Source organism: Loxodonta africana, chromosome 2 (assembly GCF_030014295.1).
Source record: "Loxodonta africana isolate mLoxAfr1 chromosome 2, mLoxAfr1.hap2, whole genome shotgun sequence".
NCBI classification, from domain to species: domain Eukaryota; kingdom Metazoa; phylum Chordata; class Mammalia; order Proboscidea; family Elephantidae; genus Loxodonta; species Loxodonta africana.
The window spans coordinates 229,312,979-229,331,171 of record NC_087343.1 but is presented as its reverse complement, the minus strand read 5'-3'; the positions used below and the strand labels follow the sequence as shown (position 1 = coordinate 229,331,171).

Sequence of the window (18,193 nt, the reverse complement as noted above, 5' to 3'; positions counted from 1 at the left end):
GGTGAATAGAGAAAATCAACAAAGACAAAAATTGGTCCTCTGGAAAGATAATAAAACTGATAAAACCCTAAGAAGATGGATCGAGGAAAACAACACAGAAAACACAGATTATCAGTATCAGGAATAAAAAAGGGGGCATCACCAGAGATCACATACATGTTAAGGGAATAAATAACATTATGAGCAACCTATACAAATAAATTTGACAATTCAGAGGAAACTGAAAAACTTCCCTAAAGACACAACATACTGAAACTAACACAGAAGAAAAAGAAAATCTAAATACTCTTTATCTGTCAAAGAATTAAATCCATAATTTAATGCCATAATGATAATTCCAGACACAGACTGGCTTCACTGGTTAATTTTATCAAACATTTAAAGAAGAAATACCAGTCATACAAAAACACATTCCAATCAGCAAAACCCTAATATCGAACCTAACAAAGATATTTTAAAAAAAGAAAATTACAGACCAACACTCACGTACACACAAATACAACACTCATACACAATACACCCACGTACATAAAAAAACTGTAAAGTATAAGCCAATCAAATCCAGCAATATATAAAAAGGAAAGACATCATGATTAAATTCGTTTATTCCAAAAATGAAAGGTTGATTTGAAATGCAAAAAAATGCAAAGTCATTTACCACATTAACAGATCAAAGGAGAAATAAATGAAGAAAAAAAAAAAAAACATTGCCGTCAAGTGGATTCGACTCATAGCGACCCTACAGGACACAGTAAAACTGCCTCATAGAGTTTCAAAGGAGCGCCTGGTGGATTCAAACTGCCAACCTTTGGTTTGCAGCCGGAGCTCTCAACCACTGCACCACCAGGACTCCTTACAGATACCCATGATTGTGCAAATAGATAATGCAAATGAACGTATAAATTAGAACTGTGAAGTGAATTTAGCAATGTTGTTGAATATAAGATCAACATGCAAAAATTGTGTTTCCATACATAAACAATTGCAAACTCCAGTTTTAAAAGAGACCATTATAATAGCATCAAAAAATACCCAACACCTTGGAATAGATCTAATGGCAGATGTGTACCTTTAAAACTCTACCTTGAAAAACTACAAAACATTCCTTAGAGAAACTGAAGACTTAAATAAATGAAGAGAAATACCATATCCATGGACTGGAAGACACGATAAAAACATTTACTGAGTCTTCCATTATGTCCCTTTTCCCAAATTGACCTGTACACTAAATGTAATCCCAATCAAAATTTTACCAAGATTTTTTTTCAGAAATCAGCAAGCTGATTGTAAACATGGAAATGCAAAGGATCTGGAGTAGTCAATAAATATAGAATAAAATTGAAGGAACTGACTCCAAGTTTATCTGATTCCAAGACCTACTATAAAGTTACAGTAATGAAGACAATGTGATACTGGCATAAAGACAGACATACAGATCAATGAAACACAACATACTCCATAAACGGACCCACACACATAGACCCACTTTATTTTCTGTCAGACACTAAAGCAGCTGAACAGGAAAAGAAAGGTGTGAAATGGCCAGAGTAAGACTAGTAGTAATGTGGCATCCAAGTCGAACTTCAGGGGGATAACGCCAATCAAGACCCGCCCAAAGCTGACTCTGGGAGGTGAGAGTCAGACATGTCTCCACACTCCTATCTTTTTACCGATTCTGACACCAGCCACCCCCCCACAGCACTCTCTACTTCTCTTCTGGCTTCAATCATCCGTTGCGATGGCCACACAGAACTCACAGACCATGCTTACAGGTAAGTGGTTTATTGAGGAAAAGGGTACAACTCGGGATCAGGATCAACAGGCTACAGTTGAGGATGAGGAAGCATGCAGGCAGTGTCCCTTCTTAGTGCAGGACAGCTCTCTCAGCTCCTCCTGACTGTACAGGCTTCCTCTCAGCCCCCTGAGGACAAGTTCTTCTTAGCCCCCTGAGGACAGGCTCCCTCAGCCCCCTCAGGACAGGCTCCACTTGGCCCTGCTACCTGTTACCACCAGCTCTGCCACTGGGCCCATTCCGGGCATCTCACTATGTTCATTCAGTGTTACAGTCCTTGCCTCCTCTCTTTTAGGAGGTTCTTTGCCTCATTTCTTTCTCTCTCTCTGCTTCTTCTCTCTTCTTTGTTCCTTCTGCTTCTCTTCTTGCTTCTGCCTAACTTCTGTGGGGCTGGCTGCATATATTTATATATACATATGTGTGTGTGTGTCAGTTTGTTGTACTGTAGGGGATTGTGTGTTGCCATGATGCTGAAAGCTATGGCACTAGTATTTCAAAATATCAGCAGGGTCACCCATAGCAGACGGATTTCAGCTGAGCTTCCAGACTAATACAGACTAGGAAGAAGGACCCAGCAGTCTACTTCTGAAAAGACTTAGCCAGTGAAAATCTTATGAATAACAGCAATATACTGTCTGATATAGTGCTGGAAGATGAGCCCCTCGGGCTGGAGGGCACTCAAAATACAACTAGGGAAGAGCTGCCTCCTCAAAGTAGAGTCAACCTTAATGACACGGATAGAGTCAAGCTTTCAGGACCTTCATTTGCTGATACAGCATGACTCAAACTGAGAAGAAACAGCTGCAAACATGTTTGTTAATAATTGGAACCTGGAATGTATGAAGTATGAATCTAGGAAAATTGGAAATTGTCAAAAATGAAATGGAACACATAAACATCGATATCCTAGGCATTAGTGAGCTGAAATGGACTGGTATTGGCCATTTTGAATCAGACAATCATACAGTCCTATGCTGGGAATGACAACTCGAAGAGGAATGGCATTGCATTCATCGTCAAAAAGAACATTTCAAGATCTATCCTGAAATACAACGCTGTCAGTGACAGGATAATATCCACACGCCTACAAGGAAGACCAGTTAATATGACTATTATTCAAATTTACACACCAATCACTAGGGCCAAAGATGAAAACTGAAGATTTTTACCAACTTCTGGAGTCTGAAATTGATCGAACATGCAATTGGGATGCACTGATAATCACTGGTGATTGGAATGCAAAAGCTGGAAACAAAGAAGGATCCGTCGTTGGAAAATATGACCTTGGTGATAGAAACAACACAGGAGATCCCATGATAGAATTTTGCAAATACCTTTTTTCACCAACATAAACAGCGACTATACACATGGACCTCGCCAGATGGAATACATATGAATCGAACAGATTACATCTGTAGAAAGAGATGATGGAAAAGCTCAATATCACCAGTCGGAACAAGGAAAGGGGCTAATTGCAGATCAGACCATCAATTACTCATATCCAAGTTCAAACTGAAACTGAAGAAAATCAGAATAAGTCCACAAGAGCCAAAGTATGACCATGAGTATATCCACCTAAATTTAGAGACCATCTCAAGAACAGATTTGACGCATTGAACACTATAGAGAATGGGAATTCCAGAATACTTAATTGTGCTCATGAGGAATCTGTACATGGATCAAGAGGCAGTCGTTGGAACAGGACAAGGGGATACTGCATGGTTTAAAGTCAGGAAAGGTAAAAGTCAGGGCTGTATCCTTTCACCATACTTATTCAATCTATATGCTGTGCGAATAATCCATCCAAGAAGCTGTACTATATGAAAAAGAACAGGGCATCAGGATTGGAGGCAGACTCATTAACAACCTGCATTATGCAGATGACACAACCTTGCTTGCTGAAAGTGAAGAGGACTTGAAGCACTTACTAATGAAGGTCAACAACCACAGCCTTCAGTATGGATTACACCTCAACATAAAGAAAACAAAAATCTTCACAACTGGACCAATCAGCAACATCATGATAAATGGAGAAAAGATTGAAGTTGTCAAGGATTTCATTTTACTTGGATCCACCATCAACACCCATGGAAGCAGCAGTCAAGAAATCAAAAGACGCATTGCGTTGGGCAAATTGGCTGCAAAAGACCTCTATAAAGCGTTGAAAAGCAAGGATGTCACCTTGAAGACTAATGTGTGCCTGACCCAAGCCATGGTGTTTTCAATCACCTCACACGCCTGTAAAAGCTGGGCAATGAGTAAGACCGAAGAAGAACTGACACCTCTGAATTGGGGTGTTGGAGAAGAATATTGAGTATACCATGGACTGCTGAAAGAACAGACAAATCTGTCTTGGAAGAAGTACAACCAGAATGCTCCTTAAAAGCAAGGATGGCGAGACTACGTCTCACATACTTTGGACGTGTTATCAGGAGGGATCAGTGCCTGGAGAAGGGTATCATGCTTGCTAAAGCAGAGGGTCAGCACAAGAGAGGAAGACCTTCAAGGAGATGGACTGACAGAGTGGCCGCAACAACGGGCTCAAGCACAGCCACTGTAAGGATGGCGCAGGGCCGGGCAGTGCAGGACCGCTGAGTCAGAACTGACTCAACAGCACCTAACAGCAACATATACGTGTGTGTGTGTGCGCGCGCGCGTGTATATACATACACACAGAGGCAACACCTGGTCAATTTCAAGGCACAGCCCCTCCCAGCAGGGGCCAAAAGTCGATCAGCTTCCTCTCAGTAGGCCACAGAGACTTCACCTGCACAGCAGGAACGGCTGGGCTGCAACTCGCCTCGCTTGCCGTCTATTGACCACTTTTACAAGGTGCATACCAATCACAGGGCAGGCTGTAGCCCAGGACCAGGTAAATAGTATCAAAACCAAGCTGTTTACAACTTACCCAAGAAATATCAATCGACATGGAGAGAAGTAACAAACCCTCTGGGGTAGAAAAGTAGGGCAAAGATAACTCTTCAGGGCTTAGGGGAAAAATCTCTCAAGCTGTTTTTCCAAAGAACCAAGGCAAAAGGCCACATAAAGGAACTAATTTCACCACAGGAAGGTCTTTTAAATAAGGAATGCTATGACAACTAGAAATCAATAGGGGAAAAAATGAACCTTGACCTCTACCTCACACCACACACAAAATGAATTTGATATGGGTCACAGACCCAAATAGGAAAGCTGAAACTATAAAGCTTCTAGAAGAGTTCACAGGAGAATTTTTTCGTGACCTTAGAACAGGTGAAGATTGCTTAAAGAGAAAGGGTACTAATCATAAGAGAAAACTGATAAACTGGAGCTTTATAAAATTAAAAACTTCTGTTCATCAAAGACACCATTAAGAAAGTGAAAGTCAGTGACAGACTAGGAAAAAATAATCACAGTACATAGTTCTGATAAAGGACTCATATCCAGAATATACAAGGGACATCTCCAAATCAGTAAGCCCGGTTTGAAAATAGACAACAGACTTTAACAGGCATTTCATATAAGAACATATCCAATTGGCCAATGAGCATAAGAAAGGCCAATACAATCACAAGAGTCACTTCTACATACAGGAATGGCTAACGCTGAGGAGACTGGCAATACCAAACATAGGTGGGGATGGAGCAACTGGAACTCTCACTGGTAAGAATGTAATACGGTACAACTTTGGAAACTCTTGGACCATGTGCCTACCCTACGACCTAGAAATTCTACATCTATAGACATACTCAAAAGAAGTAAGTATAAATGTTCCCCCCAAAATTACACAAGAATATTTGTAACTTTATGATAGCTAAAAATTGAAAATAACTAGGAAAACAGAAAACAGTGGTACATGCATGTAATGGAATACCACACAGCTTAAAAAAAAAAAAAAAAAACCCTACTGATATGCAGAATAATACAGCTAAAACTTAAAAGATAATACTGAGACACAAAAAACAGACACAGAGCACTATAAACATACCATGATGATATTAGTCAAAAGGGTGATTATGTTAGTGGCAAGGAGTTACTGACTGGGAAGGGACACAAGGTTATTTTGCTGAGTGAAATGTATCTTCAGCTGGAAGGTGGATATACCTTACATGTGTGTAAAAACCCATGGAGTTTTACGCTTAGAATGTGTACATTTTAATCTATGCAAATTAAGCCTCAGTAAAAACATAAACAATTACAAAGGGAGATGCACTGCAAAGTTGAAAGGTATCACTGTCCTTTTATCAAGTCTGACCAGCCATTGATATAAAATCACCGAGGACTCAGGTTCTTTCTACTGCTAGGCCACGCTTTCCAGAGCCAACTTCACCCTCGGACTCTACACACTACCAGCCTCCTCCGCCCCAATCCACAGGTTCCCTTTACGGTGACAAATGGTCACAGCAGTGCGAACAGCACTTTCTCTCATCGCATACAGCAGGTAAGGAGAGTCTCTTCTAAGAGTTCCCACAGAAGAAAGGAAATTTTTCACTCTCAGAACCCCCAGTAAATATAACTTTGAATCTCACTGGTTTGGAGAGGGTTATATGCCTATCCTGGCTCTCGTCAAACTGGCCAGAGGGATGGAATATACTGGCTATATTAAGCCAATCGGAGTTCATCCCTAGACTTGAGAGTGGGGTTCCACTTCATATAAACCACATGGCTTGAGCATGGGGAAGGAGTTGTTTTACCAAGAGAAGGGTAAATGAATGCTGGGCAGAAAAAAAATGACACTACAATATTCATACTCTTTGATCCAGAAATACCACTGTGAGGAATCTATTCTAAGGAAAGACTTCAAAGTAAAGAGCAAGATGTACTTGCAGGAGGGATTCACTGCCATGTTGAAAAATAATAAATTGATTGCCCAACAACAATCAAATGAGCAAATTATATTCACCAGATGAAACATTGTGGCCATTTTGAATATTTGGTTAGACACGCACATATGGGATGTTTATGTTAAGAAAGCTGGTTTTTGCTATATGTGCACAACCATTTAAAACACAACCACTCAAAACAAACAAAACGTAGATTGCAAACATAGTATAAAGACACATCACAAACATAACAGTGGTTGTTTCGAGGTCACTGGACTCAGAGTAACTCATGTAGTGAAAACACACCAGGACTTATGCTTTGCTAGAAATTAAAACACAGATTTATTGAAGGATATAAACACATTTCACGAAGTGGGAAACACACACGTTAGCATTTAAGCAAAGGCTGTGGTGTGTTCCGACTTGCAAAGAGAGGGAGCAGCTTTTATCAGGTGAAACAAAAAAAGAGCTGGGCTCACAGACGCACACACGGGGAAGTTACATAGTAGGGATTTACAAGTGGTATGTGTCATGCACTGAACTGAGTCCCCCAAAATATGTGTGGACTTGGTTAGGCCATGATTCCCAGTATTGTGTGACTGGCCTCCATTTTGTGATTGTAATTTTATGCTAAAGAGGATTGGGGTGGGATTGTAACGCCACCCTTACTCACGGCACCTCCCTGATCCAAGATCACCTCCCTTATCCAACGTAAAGGGAGTTTCCCTGGGGTGTGGCCTGCACCACCAGCATTTCCATCTAGAACTAAGGCTAGCTGTTTTAGTTTATCTGGGTCAAAGAGACAGTTACAGGCTATGTTTTATCCTTATGAATTGTGCTCCTATTTCCTGGTCTCCGGGGATGAGCAGGAAACCCTGGGGACATAGTGGTTAAGTGCTACACCTGCTAAGCAAAAGGTCAGCAGTTCGAATCCGCCAGGCGCTCCTTGGAAACTCTATGGGGCAGCTCTGCTCTCCTCTATATGGTCGCTATGCGTCAGAATAGACTCGACGGCAGCAGGTTTGGTTTGGTTTGGGGATGAGCAAGGCATTCTTTTCAGACCAAGCTGAGTAAACATTTTTGACAACTTCAACAATTAATTCCTCATCCAAGCTAGAAATCCTGACTCCTCCTTTCTTTGTGTTACAAGTAGTTAAACTTTTACAAAGAGGCTGAATTGTCTTTTACGGACAGCAGAAGTGAGGATTTCAGTTCAGTTCAGAATGCAGTTTTAATTAAGGCCCGGAGTCATCTAATTCAGTTAGGCCCAACCCTCCTATCTAAAGCTCACATATACACCTCACCCCTCGGATCAAGCCACCACTAGGGGGCGCAGATGACCCACAAAAGGAGCTATCGGTCTCCTACCAGGACTTGGAGTCTTTGGGATGGCTGGCTGCCTGCTGGAACTTTTAAGTTCCCAGACGTTACTGTTCTCAGGTGGCTGCTTTTTTGGCAGCCTTTAAGACCTTGAACCCTGGTGGCGTAGTGGTTAAGTGCTACAGCTGCTAACCAAAGGGTTGGCTGTTTGAATCCGCCAGGCGCTCCTTGGAAACTCTATGGGGCAGTTCTACTCTGTCCTATAGGGTTGCTATGAGTTGGAATCAACTTGACGGCAACGGGTTTGGTTTGGTTTTTTACTGTGAACAAAGCTACATTAGAGAAAAAACTGGGCACTCCTGTGACCCTAATACCTCGCAACATGTTTTCTCCTTTTCAGAATGGGTGATTGGGACTCTGATATAACTAAACCCATAATGATGCTCTAAGTAATCTATAAGCATTTTTTTTATTGCACCAGCTGTACTGGTCTCTTTCCAAAGGGATGCAGAGCCATCTCGGCTCCTGTGGCCTTGGTCTCTCTCCCCTTCTTTGTTCTCCTGAGAAATGGCCTTCAGCCTGTATACAAGACGGCAGCTAGGAAGGTGCCCGGCACTTTTGGTTTGCAACTTTCTTTCTTACTCCTTATCTCAGTCAGAGTGGACTTGGCAGGTCAGTTCCACTAGCCGAGAGAGTCTTACGTGTTTTCAGCCTGTTACAAACATACAGATTAGAGTCCAGATGTCTGACGTGCATATCTTTAGTTAAGAGTTTCCTGTAGTTGTTTTGTGATGTATATGACCACCTGTGGGATATGTGCTTAAAAACATTAGGTAATTCTTGCCAAAATGATATATAAGCTCTGATGTAAAAATTGCTTTTGGGGGTCTCCATAAAGAACAGCCCGCATTGCTGCCCGGGCCCCTTCTTTAGTGTCACCTCCTAACAAACTTATCTCACGTTTCACTGGCTCAACTGCTCCAGGGCACAGGCCCCATTCAGGTAACATTCCCAAAAAGGAAACCCTGGTGACATAGTGGTTAAGTGCTACGGCTGCTAACCAAAAGGTTGGCAGTTCGAATCTACCAGGTGCTCCTTGGAAACACTATGGGGAAGTTCTACTCTGCCCTATGGGGTCACTGTGAGTCGGAATCGACTCGAGGTAACAGGTTTGGTTTAATCCCCAAAAGACTATGACTCCAGAACTAAACTACATTCTCCTTATCAAAATTAGTTTTTTCCAAATATATAATTCATTGCATGTCCACATGCTTTGAGGGTTGGCTGCGGCAGTAAGAGACATGGTTCATAATGCAACAAGTCATACTACAAGCCCTCGTGGCCCATTAGTTAAGAGATTGACTATCAACCAAAAGGTCGGCAGTTTGAATCCACCAGCCACTCCTTGGAAACCCTGTGGGACAGTTCTACTCTGTCCTATAGGGTCGCTATGATTCAGAATCGACTCCTCGGCAGCAGGTTTGGTTGTTTTTTTTTTTTTTTTTTTGGTTGCTCTTGCTAAATGTCTCAGAGTAGGTTCCGATTCACCACGACCCCATGTACAACAGAACGATACACTACTCAGTCCTGTGCCATCCTAACAATCATTGCTATGTTTAACCCCACTGCCGCAGCCAATGTGTCAATCCATCTTGGTGAGAGTCTTCCTCTATTTTGCTGACCCACTACCTTACCAAGCATAATGTCCTCCTCCAGGGACCAGTGCCTCCTGATAACACATCCAAAGTACATGAGATGAAGTCTCGCCATTCTCATTTCCATGGAGCACTCTGGCTGTACTTCTTCCAAGACAGATACGTTTGTTCTTCTGGAAGTCCATATTACATTCTGTAAACAACACCGTAACTCAAAGGCATCAGTTCTCCTTCAGTCTTCCTTATTCACTGTCTAGCTTTCACACATGTATGAGGCAATTGAAAATACCATGGTTTGGGTCAGGCACACCTTAGTCCTCAAAGTGACATCTTTGTTTTTCAACACATTAAAGAAGTCTTCTGCAGCAGATTTGTCCTGTGCAGTGAGTTGTCTGATTTCTTCACTGTTGCTTCCATGGGTGTTGTTTGTGAATCCAAGTAAAATGAAATCCTTGACAACTTCGGTATCTTCCCTGTTTATTAAGATATTGCTTACTAGTTGTGAGAATTTTTGTCTCCCTTATTTTGAGGTATAATCTGTATTGTAGTCTGTAGTGTTTGATCTTCATCAGTAAGTGCTTCAAGTCCTCTTCACTTTCAGCAAGCAAGGTTGTGTCATCTGCATAATGCAGGTTGTTAAGGAGTCTTCCTCCAATCCTGATGCCGCGTTTTTCTTCATACAGTCCAGCTTCTTGGATTATCTGCTCAGCATACAGACTAAGTGTTATGGATTACACTGTGCCCCCCAAAAACATGTGTATCAATGTGGCTAGGCCACGATTCCCAGTGTGTACCACTGTCCATCATTTTGTCATCTGGTGTGATTTCCCTATGTGGTGTAAATCCTAGGTCCATGACATTGATGAGATGGGATTAACTGCAGTTATGTTAATAAGGCAGGACTCAGTCTACAAGATTGGACTGTGTCTTGAGCCAATCTCTGAGATATAGAAGAGAGAAGTGAGTAGAGAACATGGGGACCTCATACAACCAAAAAAGCCATGCCAGGAGCAGAGCACGTCCTTTGGACCCAGAGTTTCTGTGCAGAAAAGCTCCTGGACCAGAGAAAAATCGATGACAAGGACCTTCCTCCAGAGTTGACAGACACAGAAAGCCTTTCCCTCGAGCTAGTGCCCTAAATTCGGACTTCCATTTTTTTCTAGCCTCCTACACTATGAGAGAATAAAGCCATCCACTCGTGGTAATTCTGTTACAGCAGCACTAGATGACTAAGACAGTATGGTGAAAGAATGAAACCCTGTTACACCCCATTCCTGATTTTAAACCATGCAGTATCCCCTTGTTCTGTTCCAATGACTGCCTCTTGGCCTATGTACAGGCTCCTCATGAGCACAATTAAGTGTTCCAGAATTCCCATTCTTCACGTTATCCACAATTTGTTATGATCCACACAGTCGAATGCCTTTGCATAGTCAATAAACCACAGGTAAACATCCTTCTGGTATTCTCTGCTTTCAGCCAAGATCCATCTGACATCAGTAATGATATTCCTCGTTCCACATCTTCTTTTGAATCCGGCTTATATTTCTTGCAGTTCCCTGCTAAGGTCCTGCTACAATGACTTTTGAATGATCTTCAGCAAAATTTTACTTGTGTATGATATGAATATTATTATTCGACAATTTCCTCATTCTGTTGGACCACTTTTCTTTGAAATGGGCACAAATATGGATCTCTTCCAGTCAGCTGGCCAGGTAGCTATCTTCCAAATTCCTTGGCATAGACAAATGAGCACTTCCAGCGTTGCAATCATTTGTTGAAGCATCTTAATTGGTATTCCCGGGGCCCTGTTTTTCACCAATGCCTCCAGTGCAGCTTGGACTTCTTCCGTCAATACCCTCGGTTCCTGATCATATACTACCTCCCGAAATCACTGAATGTCAACCAATTGTTTTTGGTACAGTGACTCTGGTATTCCTTCCACCTTCTTTTGATGCTTCCTGTGTCATTCAATATTTTACCCATAGAATCCTTCAATATTGTAACTCGAGGCTTGAATGTTTTCTTCAGTTCTCTCAGCTTAAAAGATGCCAAACATGGTGTTATCTTTTTCTTTTTTAACTTCAGGTCTTTGCACATTTCATTATAATACTTCATCTTCTCCAGCCATCTTTTAAAACCTTCTGCTTAGCTCTTTTACTTCAACATTTCTTCCATTCACTTTAGCTACTCCACATTGAAGAGCAAGTTTCACAGTCTCTTCCAACATCCATTTTGGTCACTTCTTCTTTCCTGTCTTTTTAATGACCTTTTGCTTTCTTCATGTATGATGTCCTTGATGTCCTCCCACAATGCATCTGGTCTTCAGTCATTAGTGTTCAATGGGTCAATTCTATTCTTGAGATGGTCTCTAAATTCAAGTGGGATATACTCAAAGCTGTACTCTGGCTCCTGTAGACTTGTTTTAATTTTCTTCAGCTTCGATTTGAACTTACATATGAGCAACTGATGGTCTGTTCCACAGTTGGCCCCTCGCCTTGTTCTCACTGATGATAATTGAGCTTCTCCATCATCTGCTTCCACAGATACACTCGTCTGTCAGTCTGCCCTACTGTGGTGGCCTGCATGTCGCGCTGATGCTGGAAGCTCTGCCACCAGATTTTGAACACCAGCAGGATCACCCACGGTGGACAGGTTTCAGTGGCACTTCCAGACTGAGACAGACTAGGTAGAAGGACCTGGCAGTCTACTTCTTTAAAAACTGGCCAGTGAAAACCTTATGAATAGCAATGGAACACTGTTCGATATAGTGCTGGAAAATGAGCCCTTCAGATACAAAGGCACGAAAAATTAACTGGGGAAGAGCTGCCATCTCAAAGTAGCCCCAGTCCCAGTGCCGTCGAGTCGATATCGACTCATAGCGACCCTATAGGACAAGATAGGTAGAGTCGATCTTAACTAAATGGATGGAGTAAACCTTTTGGGACCTTCATTTGCTAATGTGGCATGACTCAAAATGAGAAGAAACAGCTACAAACATTCATTAATAATTGGAACACGGAATGTATGAAGCATGAATCAAAGAAAATTGGAAATCATCAAAAATGAAATGGAATGCATAAAGAGCGATATCCTAGGCACTACTGAGCTGAAAGGGACTGGTATTGGCCATTATGAATCAGACAATTATATGGTCTACTATACCAGGAATGACAAATTGAAGAGAAAGGGCATCACATTCATCATTGAAAAGAACATTTCAGGACCTATCCTGAAGCACAACGCTGTCAATGACAGGATAGTATCTATACGCCTAGAAGGAAGACCACTTAATACAACTTTTATTCAAATTTACACATCAACCACTAACGCCAAAGATGAAGAAATTGAAGATTTTTACCAACTTCTGCTGTCTGAAATTGATCAGACATGCCATCAAGATGCATTGATAATTACTGGTAATTGGAATGCAAAAGTTGGAAACAAAGAAAGATCGGTAGTTAGAAAATAAGGCCTTGGTGACAGAAACGACACTGGAGATCCCATGACAGAATCTTGCAAGACCAACGACTTATTCATTGCAGTAAGATAACACTTAGGTAAATTCTAAAACGCACACACAAATAATACCATATATCATTCAAGGATCCTTACGTAAGGCAAAAGAACGTAAGAAAATTGTGCAGAAGCACACATACCAAATTCCTAATTCACCGCAGTGTTTCCTCTGCACAGAGTGGAAGAGGAATGAGCGTGGGACTGGAGAACAAACTGTACCTACTGTTATCTCATTTACATTTATGTATAAATATATATATACAAATATGAGAAAAGGTTAACAAGTTTTCAATTCTGGATATTATATTTTTGATATTAGTAATATTACTCTCTAAACGTTTTAATATTCTTAAATTTTCTCCAAAAAATCATATATTCATAAATTAAAACATTTTAATTATTAAAAATAGACTAATCAAAGATACAACTATAAATAAAATTCCCAAATAAAATCAGAATAATCTTTAGAATGAAAGAAAAAAAAATATTTAAATTGATATCATATAAAGTTTAATGTTTAAAAATAGAGTATTTCATTTGTTTTTTAATTTCACATAATCAACAGTCCTTAAAATTCACTTAAAATAAGATGCCTTCTTTTACTGCTAACTTGTATGAGACGATAGGCAGAAGGACAGCAGGAACACATAAATCTCCTTTAATACGCCAAGCCTGCCTTTGACATTATGGGCATTATGTCCACGTCTTTATTAAATGACTAAGAAAATGTACCTGCTTCAGCAGCTCACGTGCTAAAACTGGAATCCTAGTTGGCTGTGATGTTTTGGGGCGTCTGGAATCCTAGTTGGCTGTGATGTTTTGGGGCGTCTTAAGTATTTCACTGCAATTGTTTAGAATGCCCAATTCAGAATTCTGTCACCTTCCACACACGGAGCGTCCTCTGCCTCACCAGTACACTGAGGCACCCTGACTGTCGGTGGCCACCTTCCAAAGTCGAAAGAAGCTCAACCTGTCTGGCACATCCTTGGTCAGGACTGTGCACTGGTGCCTAGCGCTCCGTAACGTACATGTTCTTTAATTACAGGTTCTAACATCCAAAGCCAAAATTACCTGCAATTCGCATACGGTACAGTCACCTGAAGTCTCCATAGTGTTCTCAGGCTCTGCCTCATAGCTGCTGCCTTTCATGTTTCATGTTTTCCTCTGTTTCTACTTTAAAAAAGAGAAAGCGATAGTTACATTGCTAATAATTAAGCTCATTTAATTTCTAAAGCCCAGGATAAAGGTCCTCTACCAAAAAGAAGTAAAACGTGTGCGAAGAAGGATAAAGAAATGAAATATATCAACTCAATTCATTACGGAGAGAATTAAAACCATTTAAGAATTATAAACTTCAACTAATGTGTATTTTCTTCACTAGCCTCCATGCTGCTGATTATATTCATTTCCCAAAACCTGTTAACACTGTTGGATCACTGTGCTGATTTAAAACAATAGACGTCAGTTCTGTTCTCGGAACTCTGATAGCTTTAACTCAAATTAAAGTTCCCAATCTCGGGTTTAAACTGTTTCCACTAACAGGTAACGTAGGTCTCTCAGCTTCCAGAGGCTTTTCCTTTATTCTCCATTCTTATTTTTTCACTGACAATACAGTCACTACTACGCTTTGAGTTGAATATGGGTTTTTTTTCCCCAAGTACACAGCAATTCTTTGTTAAAAACGGGTACTCTGTTTCATAAATTAAGACCTAATACTCATTTCTGTGACATCTGTAATTCTGTAATGATGAATATTTACTAACTTACACACGTTGCATTTTCATTGGATAACGCCCTATCGTTCGCATCAATGCTCTTTCAACAATGCACCCGTTAGGCTCCTTGTGTTTAGGTGCCAGACCCTTACTATTGTTGCTGGTGCTGCAAACCCAGTGCCAACTCACAGGCACCCTACAGGACAGAGCAGAGCTGCCCCCAGAGAGTTTCCAAGGAGCAGCTGGTGGATTGGAACTGCTGGCCTTTTAGTTAGCAACTGAGCTCTTAACTGCTATGCCACCAGGACTCCATGCCCTCACTAGGTCCTCAAATATGATGCGACATATTGACCATACAATGAATGTCCTCAGGGCGACAATGTGATGTTTTCCCAATATGGTACAGGACCATGGATGACAGAGCAAACCTGACATGAAACACACAAGAATCGGAGCTGATGAACCACCCAGGCCACCAAACAGCACAGACCTGGACAGAGGGCTGGCACACACCTCAGCCTATGCTGAAAACCAGCCCACCCTAACTTGAAGGCCGGTGTTTTCAGATCCTAACCTGAAGAGATGGCTGGGCCAAGACTTTACCTGATTTGTGTGCAGGGGTTCTACCAAATATTTCATTCCAACACTGTAAAAAAGGATTGAGAACTGCCAGTGAGATTGCCCCCATGGTCTCATCTGGTAAAATGAATCAACAGGCGTTTAGTGCACTGGGACCCTGCATAGGTACTCAGAGCTCAACGGGCTCATGGCAGCCATGCACCTGCCTGCTGCCCTCCAAGCTCCGCAACTGGGATTTGCTGTGGCCAAGGAAGGGGGAACAGAAGAAAGGGACACTTCCAGGCAGAGATTAAAAGTCCATCGGCATGGTTCCAGGCTGACAGCCACCACAAGCAGGGCGCCTCTGCCAATCCTTGCAGACTCATGGCATCAACAAAAAACTAGGTTAAGCCCCAAACTTTTGTTGATTTTTGGTTACTGCAGCTTAACCAACTTGGATGAGCAAACTGCAGCTGTTTCTAAACCAGATCTCAGTGATTTGGGGGAAGTTTTTGTAGGATAATATAGCCTGTCTTAACTGGCACAAAGAGAGAAAGATCTTTCTTGCTTTAAGCTACTGAGATTCTGGGACTGTTTGTTTCTGTGCCATAATCCTGACTGAATACGAGGTGCTTTCAACTCAGCAGAAGATATAAAAATAAACACATAAAAAGTGAAATTATATTACATAAAAAATTAAGGAACAGCAGAGGGTTGAAGGTTATGTTAGTTGATAAATTTCTTTGAATTCTAAGAGTCTTGAGGAAAAGAAAAGAAAATTTCAGAGAAATGGTAAAATGTGACCTTGATCTTAAAGGACAAGTTGGATTTGGGCAGAGAAGGAAGAGGGCACGCTCGACCCAAGCAAATGTGGATGATACAGCCCGAAGAAAATCAGGAAAGAGCTGGATGTGGTGGGTGGCGCAGCAGCCCAGCCAGAATGGGGGAGGACTTGGACAGGGCCAGGACAAGGCCAGGATGGGGTCAAGGTCAGGGCAGCTCCTGCCCATCTAAGGCTCAGTGGGGGAAAAACCCATTGCCATTAAGTAGATTCCGACTCATAGCATGCTATAGGACTCATAGCGTGCTACAGGTCCGAGCAGAACTGCCCCATAGGGTTTTCAAGGAGTGGCTAGTGGATTCCAACTGCCAACCTTTTGGTTAACAGCCAAATGTTTAACCACTGCCCCACCAGGGTCATAAGAGGTCAGGAGAAAAGGGAAGATGAAGCAGGAATGATGTGCAGGAAGCACAAGGGACTAAAGGAGATGGGGAGAGGGGTGTGAGGTCAGGAAGAGTGGCTGGATGAGGACAGGGTGTGGTGAGGGAAGAGGTGGACAGATGGTGATGGATGGAGAAGGTGGAGGGAAGGTGGGTGTGATGGAGAGAAGGGAGAAAGGAAAGGGGGGTGGTGGGGAGAAGGGGGGAGGGAAAGAGGCATGGTGGGGAGAAGCTGAAGGGAAAAGGGCATGATGGGGAGAAGGGGGAGGGAAAGGGGCATGATGGGGAGAAGGGGGAAGGAAAGGGGCGTGACGGGAAGAACGGGGAAGGAAAGGGGAGTGAAGGGAGAAGGGGGAGGGAAAGGGCTGTGATGGGGAGAAGGGGGAGGCAAAGGGGAGCGACAGAGAGAAGGGGGGAACGGGCTACGGGAAGAAGGGGGGAGGGAAAGGGGCATTAGGGGGAGAAGGGGGAGAGAAAGGGGAGTGACAGGGAGAAGGGGGAGGGAAAGGGTTGTGATGGGGAGAAGCCGGGGGGAAAGGGGGGTGACAGAGAGAAGGGGGGAGGGAAAGGGGGTGATGGGGGAGGGAAAGGGGCGTGAAGGGGAGAAGGGGGAGAGAAAGGGGAGTGACAGGGAGAAGGGGAGGCAAAGGGGTGTGATGGGGAGAAACCGGGGGGAAAGGGGCGTGAGGGGCAGAAGGGGGGAAGGAAAGGGGCGTGATGGGGAGAAAGCGGGAGGGAAAGGAGTGTGACGGGGAGGGGGGGAGGGAAAGGGGTGTGATGGGGAGAGGGGGGAGGGAAAGGGGTGTGATGGGGAGAGGGGGGAGGGAAAGGGGTGCGGTGGGAGACAGTACAGACAGGGTGGCGCAGATGTGCGCAGAGAAGGGGGCATGATGCAGGAAAGGGAGTGTGGCAGTGGAGAGGAAAGGGGGTGATGCAGAGGAAGGGGAGCAGAGGGGCGGGGTCCGGAAGGGGTGCGGTGCCGGAGGTGCAGGGCGCGGAGGGCCGAGCTCGCCGTCAGTCGCCAGAGCGCCGAGGAGACACCCGGAAGGCGCCGACCTGTCGACCCTTCCTGCCGACCCCAAAAGCGGGCGGAGGCCTCGGTCCTGCAGCCTCCTCAGCACCCGGCCCGCCCTCCGAGGCACGGCTGGGGGCGAGGGCCCCTTACCTGGAATGTCGTGCCTCAGCGCACGGTCCAGCCGCCCGCTGCAGAACCAGGAGACCTACCTGAGCCGGTTCCTCTGCTCAGCGCCGCTGGCACCGCCGGCCCGAGAGGCCGATGGTCCCCGCTAGGCGCCAAGCCACCGCCCTCGGCCCGCGCAGGCGCAGTGCGCGCAGGCTCTCGGAGGAGGAGGCCCCGCCCCGATCGGGAGCCCGCGCGCAGCCGCACTCCGCGGGCACCGCCTCCCGCGGCCGCGCGAGCCCCGGGGCCCAGCACCGCCCCCATGCGGACAGTGGTGGGCGTGCGGCCCAGGAGAGGAGTGGACTTGTGGGGTGGTGAGGGAGCCAGGCTGCCCCGGGAGGGGCGGGCAGAGACCCTCCTGAGCTGAGGGAACTGCCCGTTATGGACGACGGAAATGGAGCCAGAGTCCCCTACCTGGAACAGTTCGCTTA

The 18,193-nt window shown here is 43.8% G+C and overlaps 1 protein-coding gene across 5 annotated transcripts in view; it reads right to left on the bottom strand.

Moving 5' to 3' along the window:
* PRMT2 (protein arginine methyltransferase 2) overlaps positions 1 to 17,908 on the bottom strand; it is a 54,183-nt gene extending 36,275 nt beyond the window's left edge. For 2 of the 5 annotated variants that reach the window (XM_064279619.1, XM_064279625.1), the window contains exons 1-2: positions 17,807 to 17,908; positions 14,160 to 14,261 (exon numbers count right to left, since the gene is read on the bottom strand). In XM_064279619.1, coding sequence (XP_064135689.1) covers positions 14,160 to 14,237 — 78 coding nt within the window. In that variant the 5' untranslated portion in view covers positions 14,238 to 14,261; positions 17,807 to 17,908. Of the gene's footprint in view, positions 1 to 14,159; positions 14,262 to 17,747 lie in introns of all 5 variants that reach the window. The other 3 variants (XM_064279620.1, XM_064279621.1, XM_064279622.1) reach the window with 3 other exon arrangements.
* Between the last annotated feature and the right edge of the window lie 285 nt (positions 17,909 to 18,193).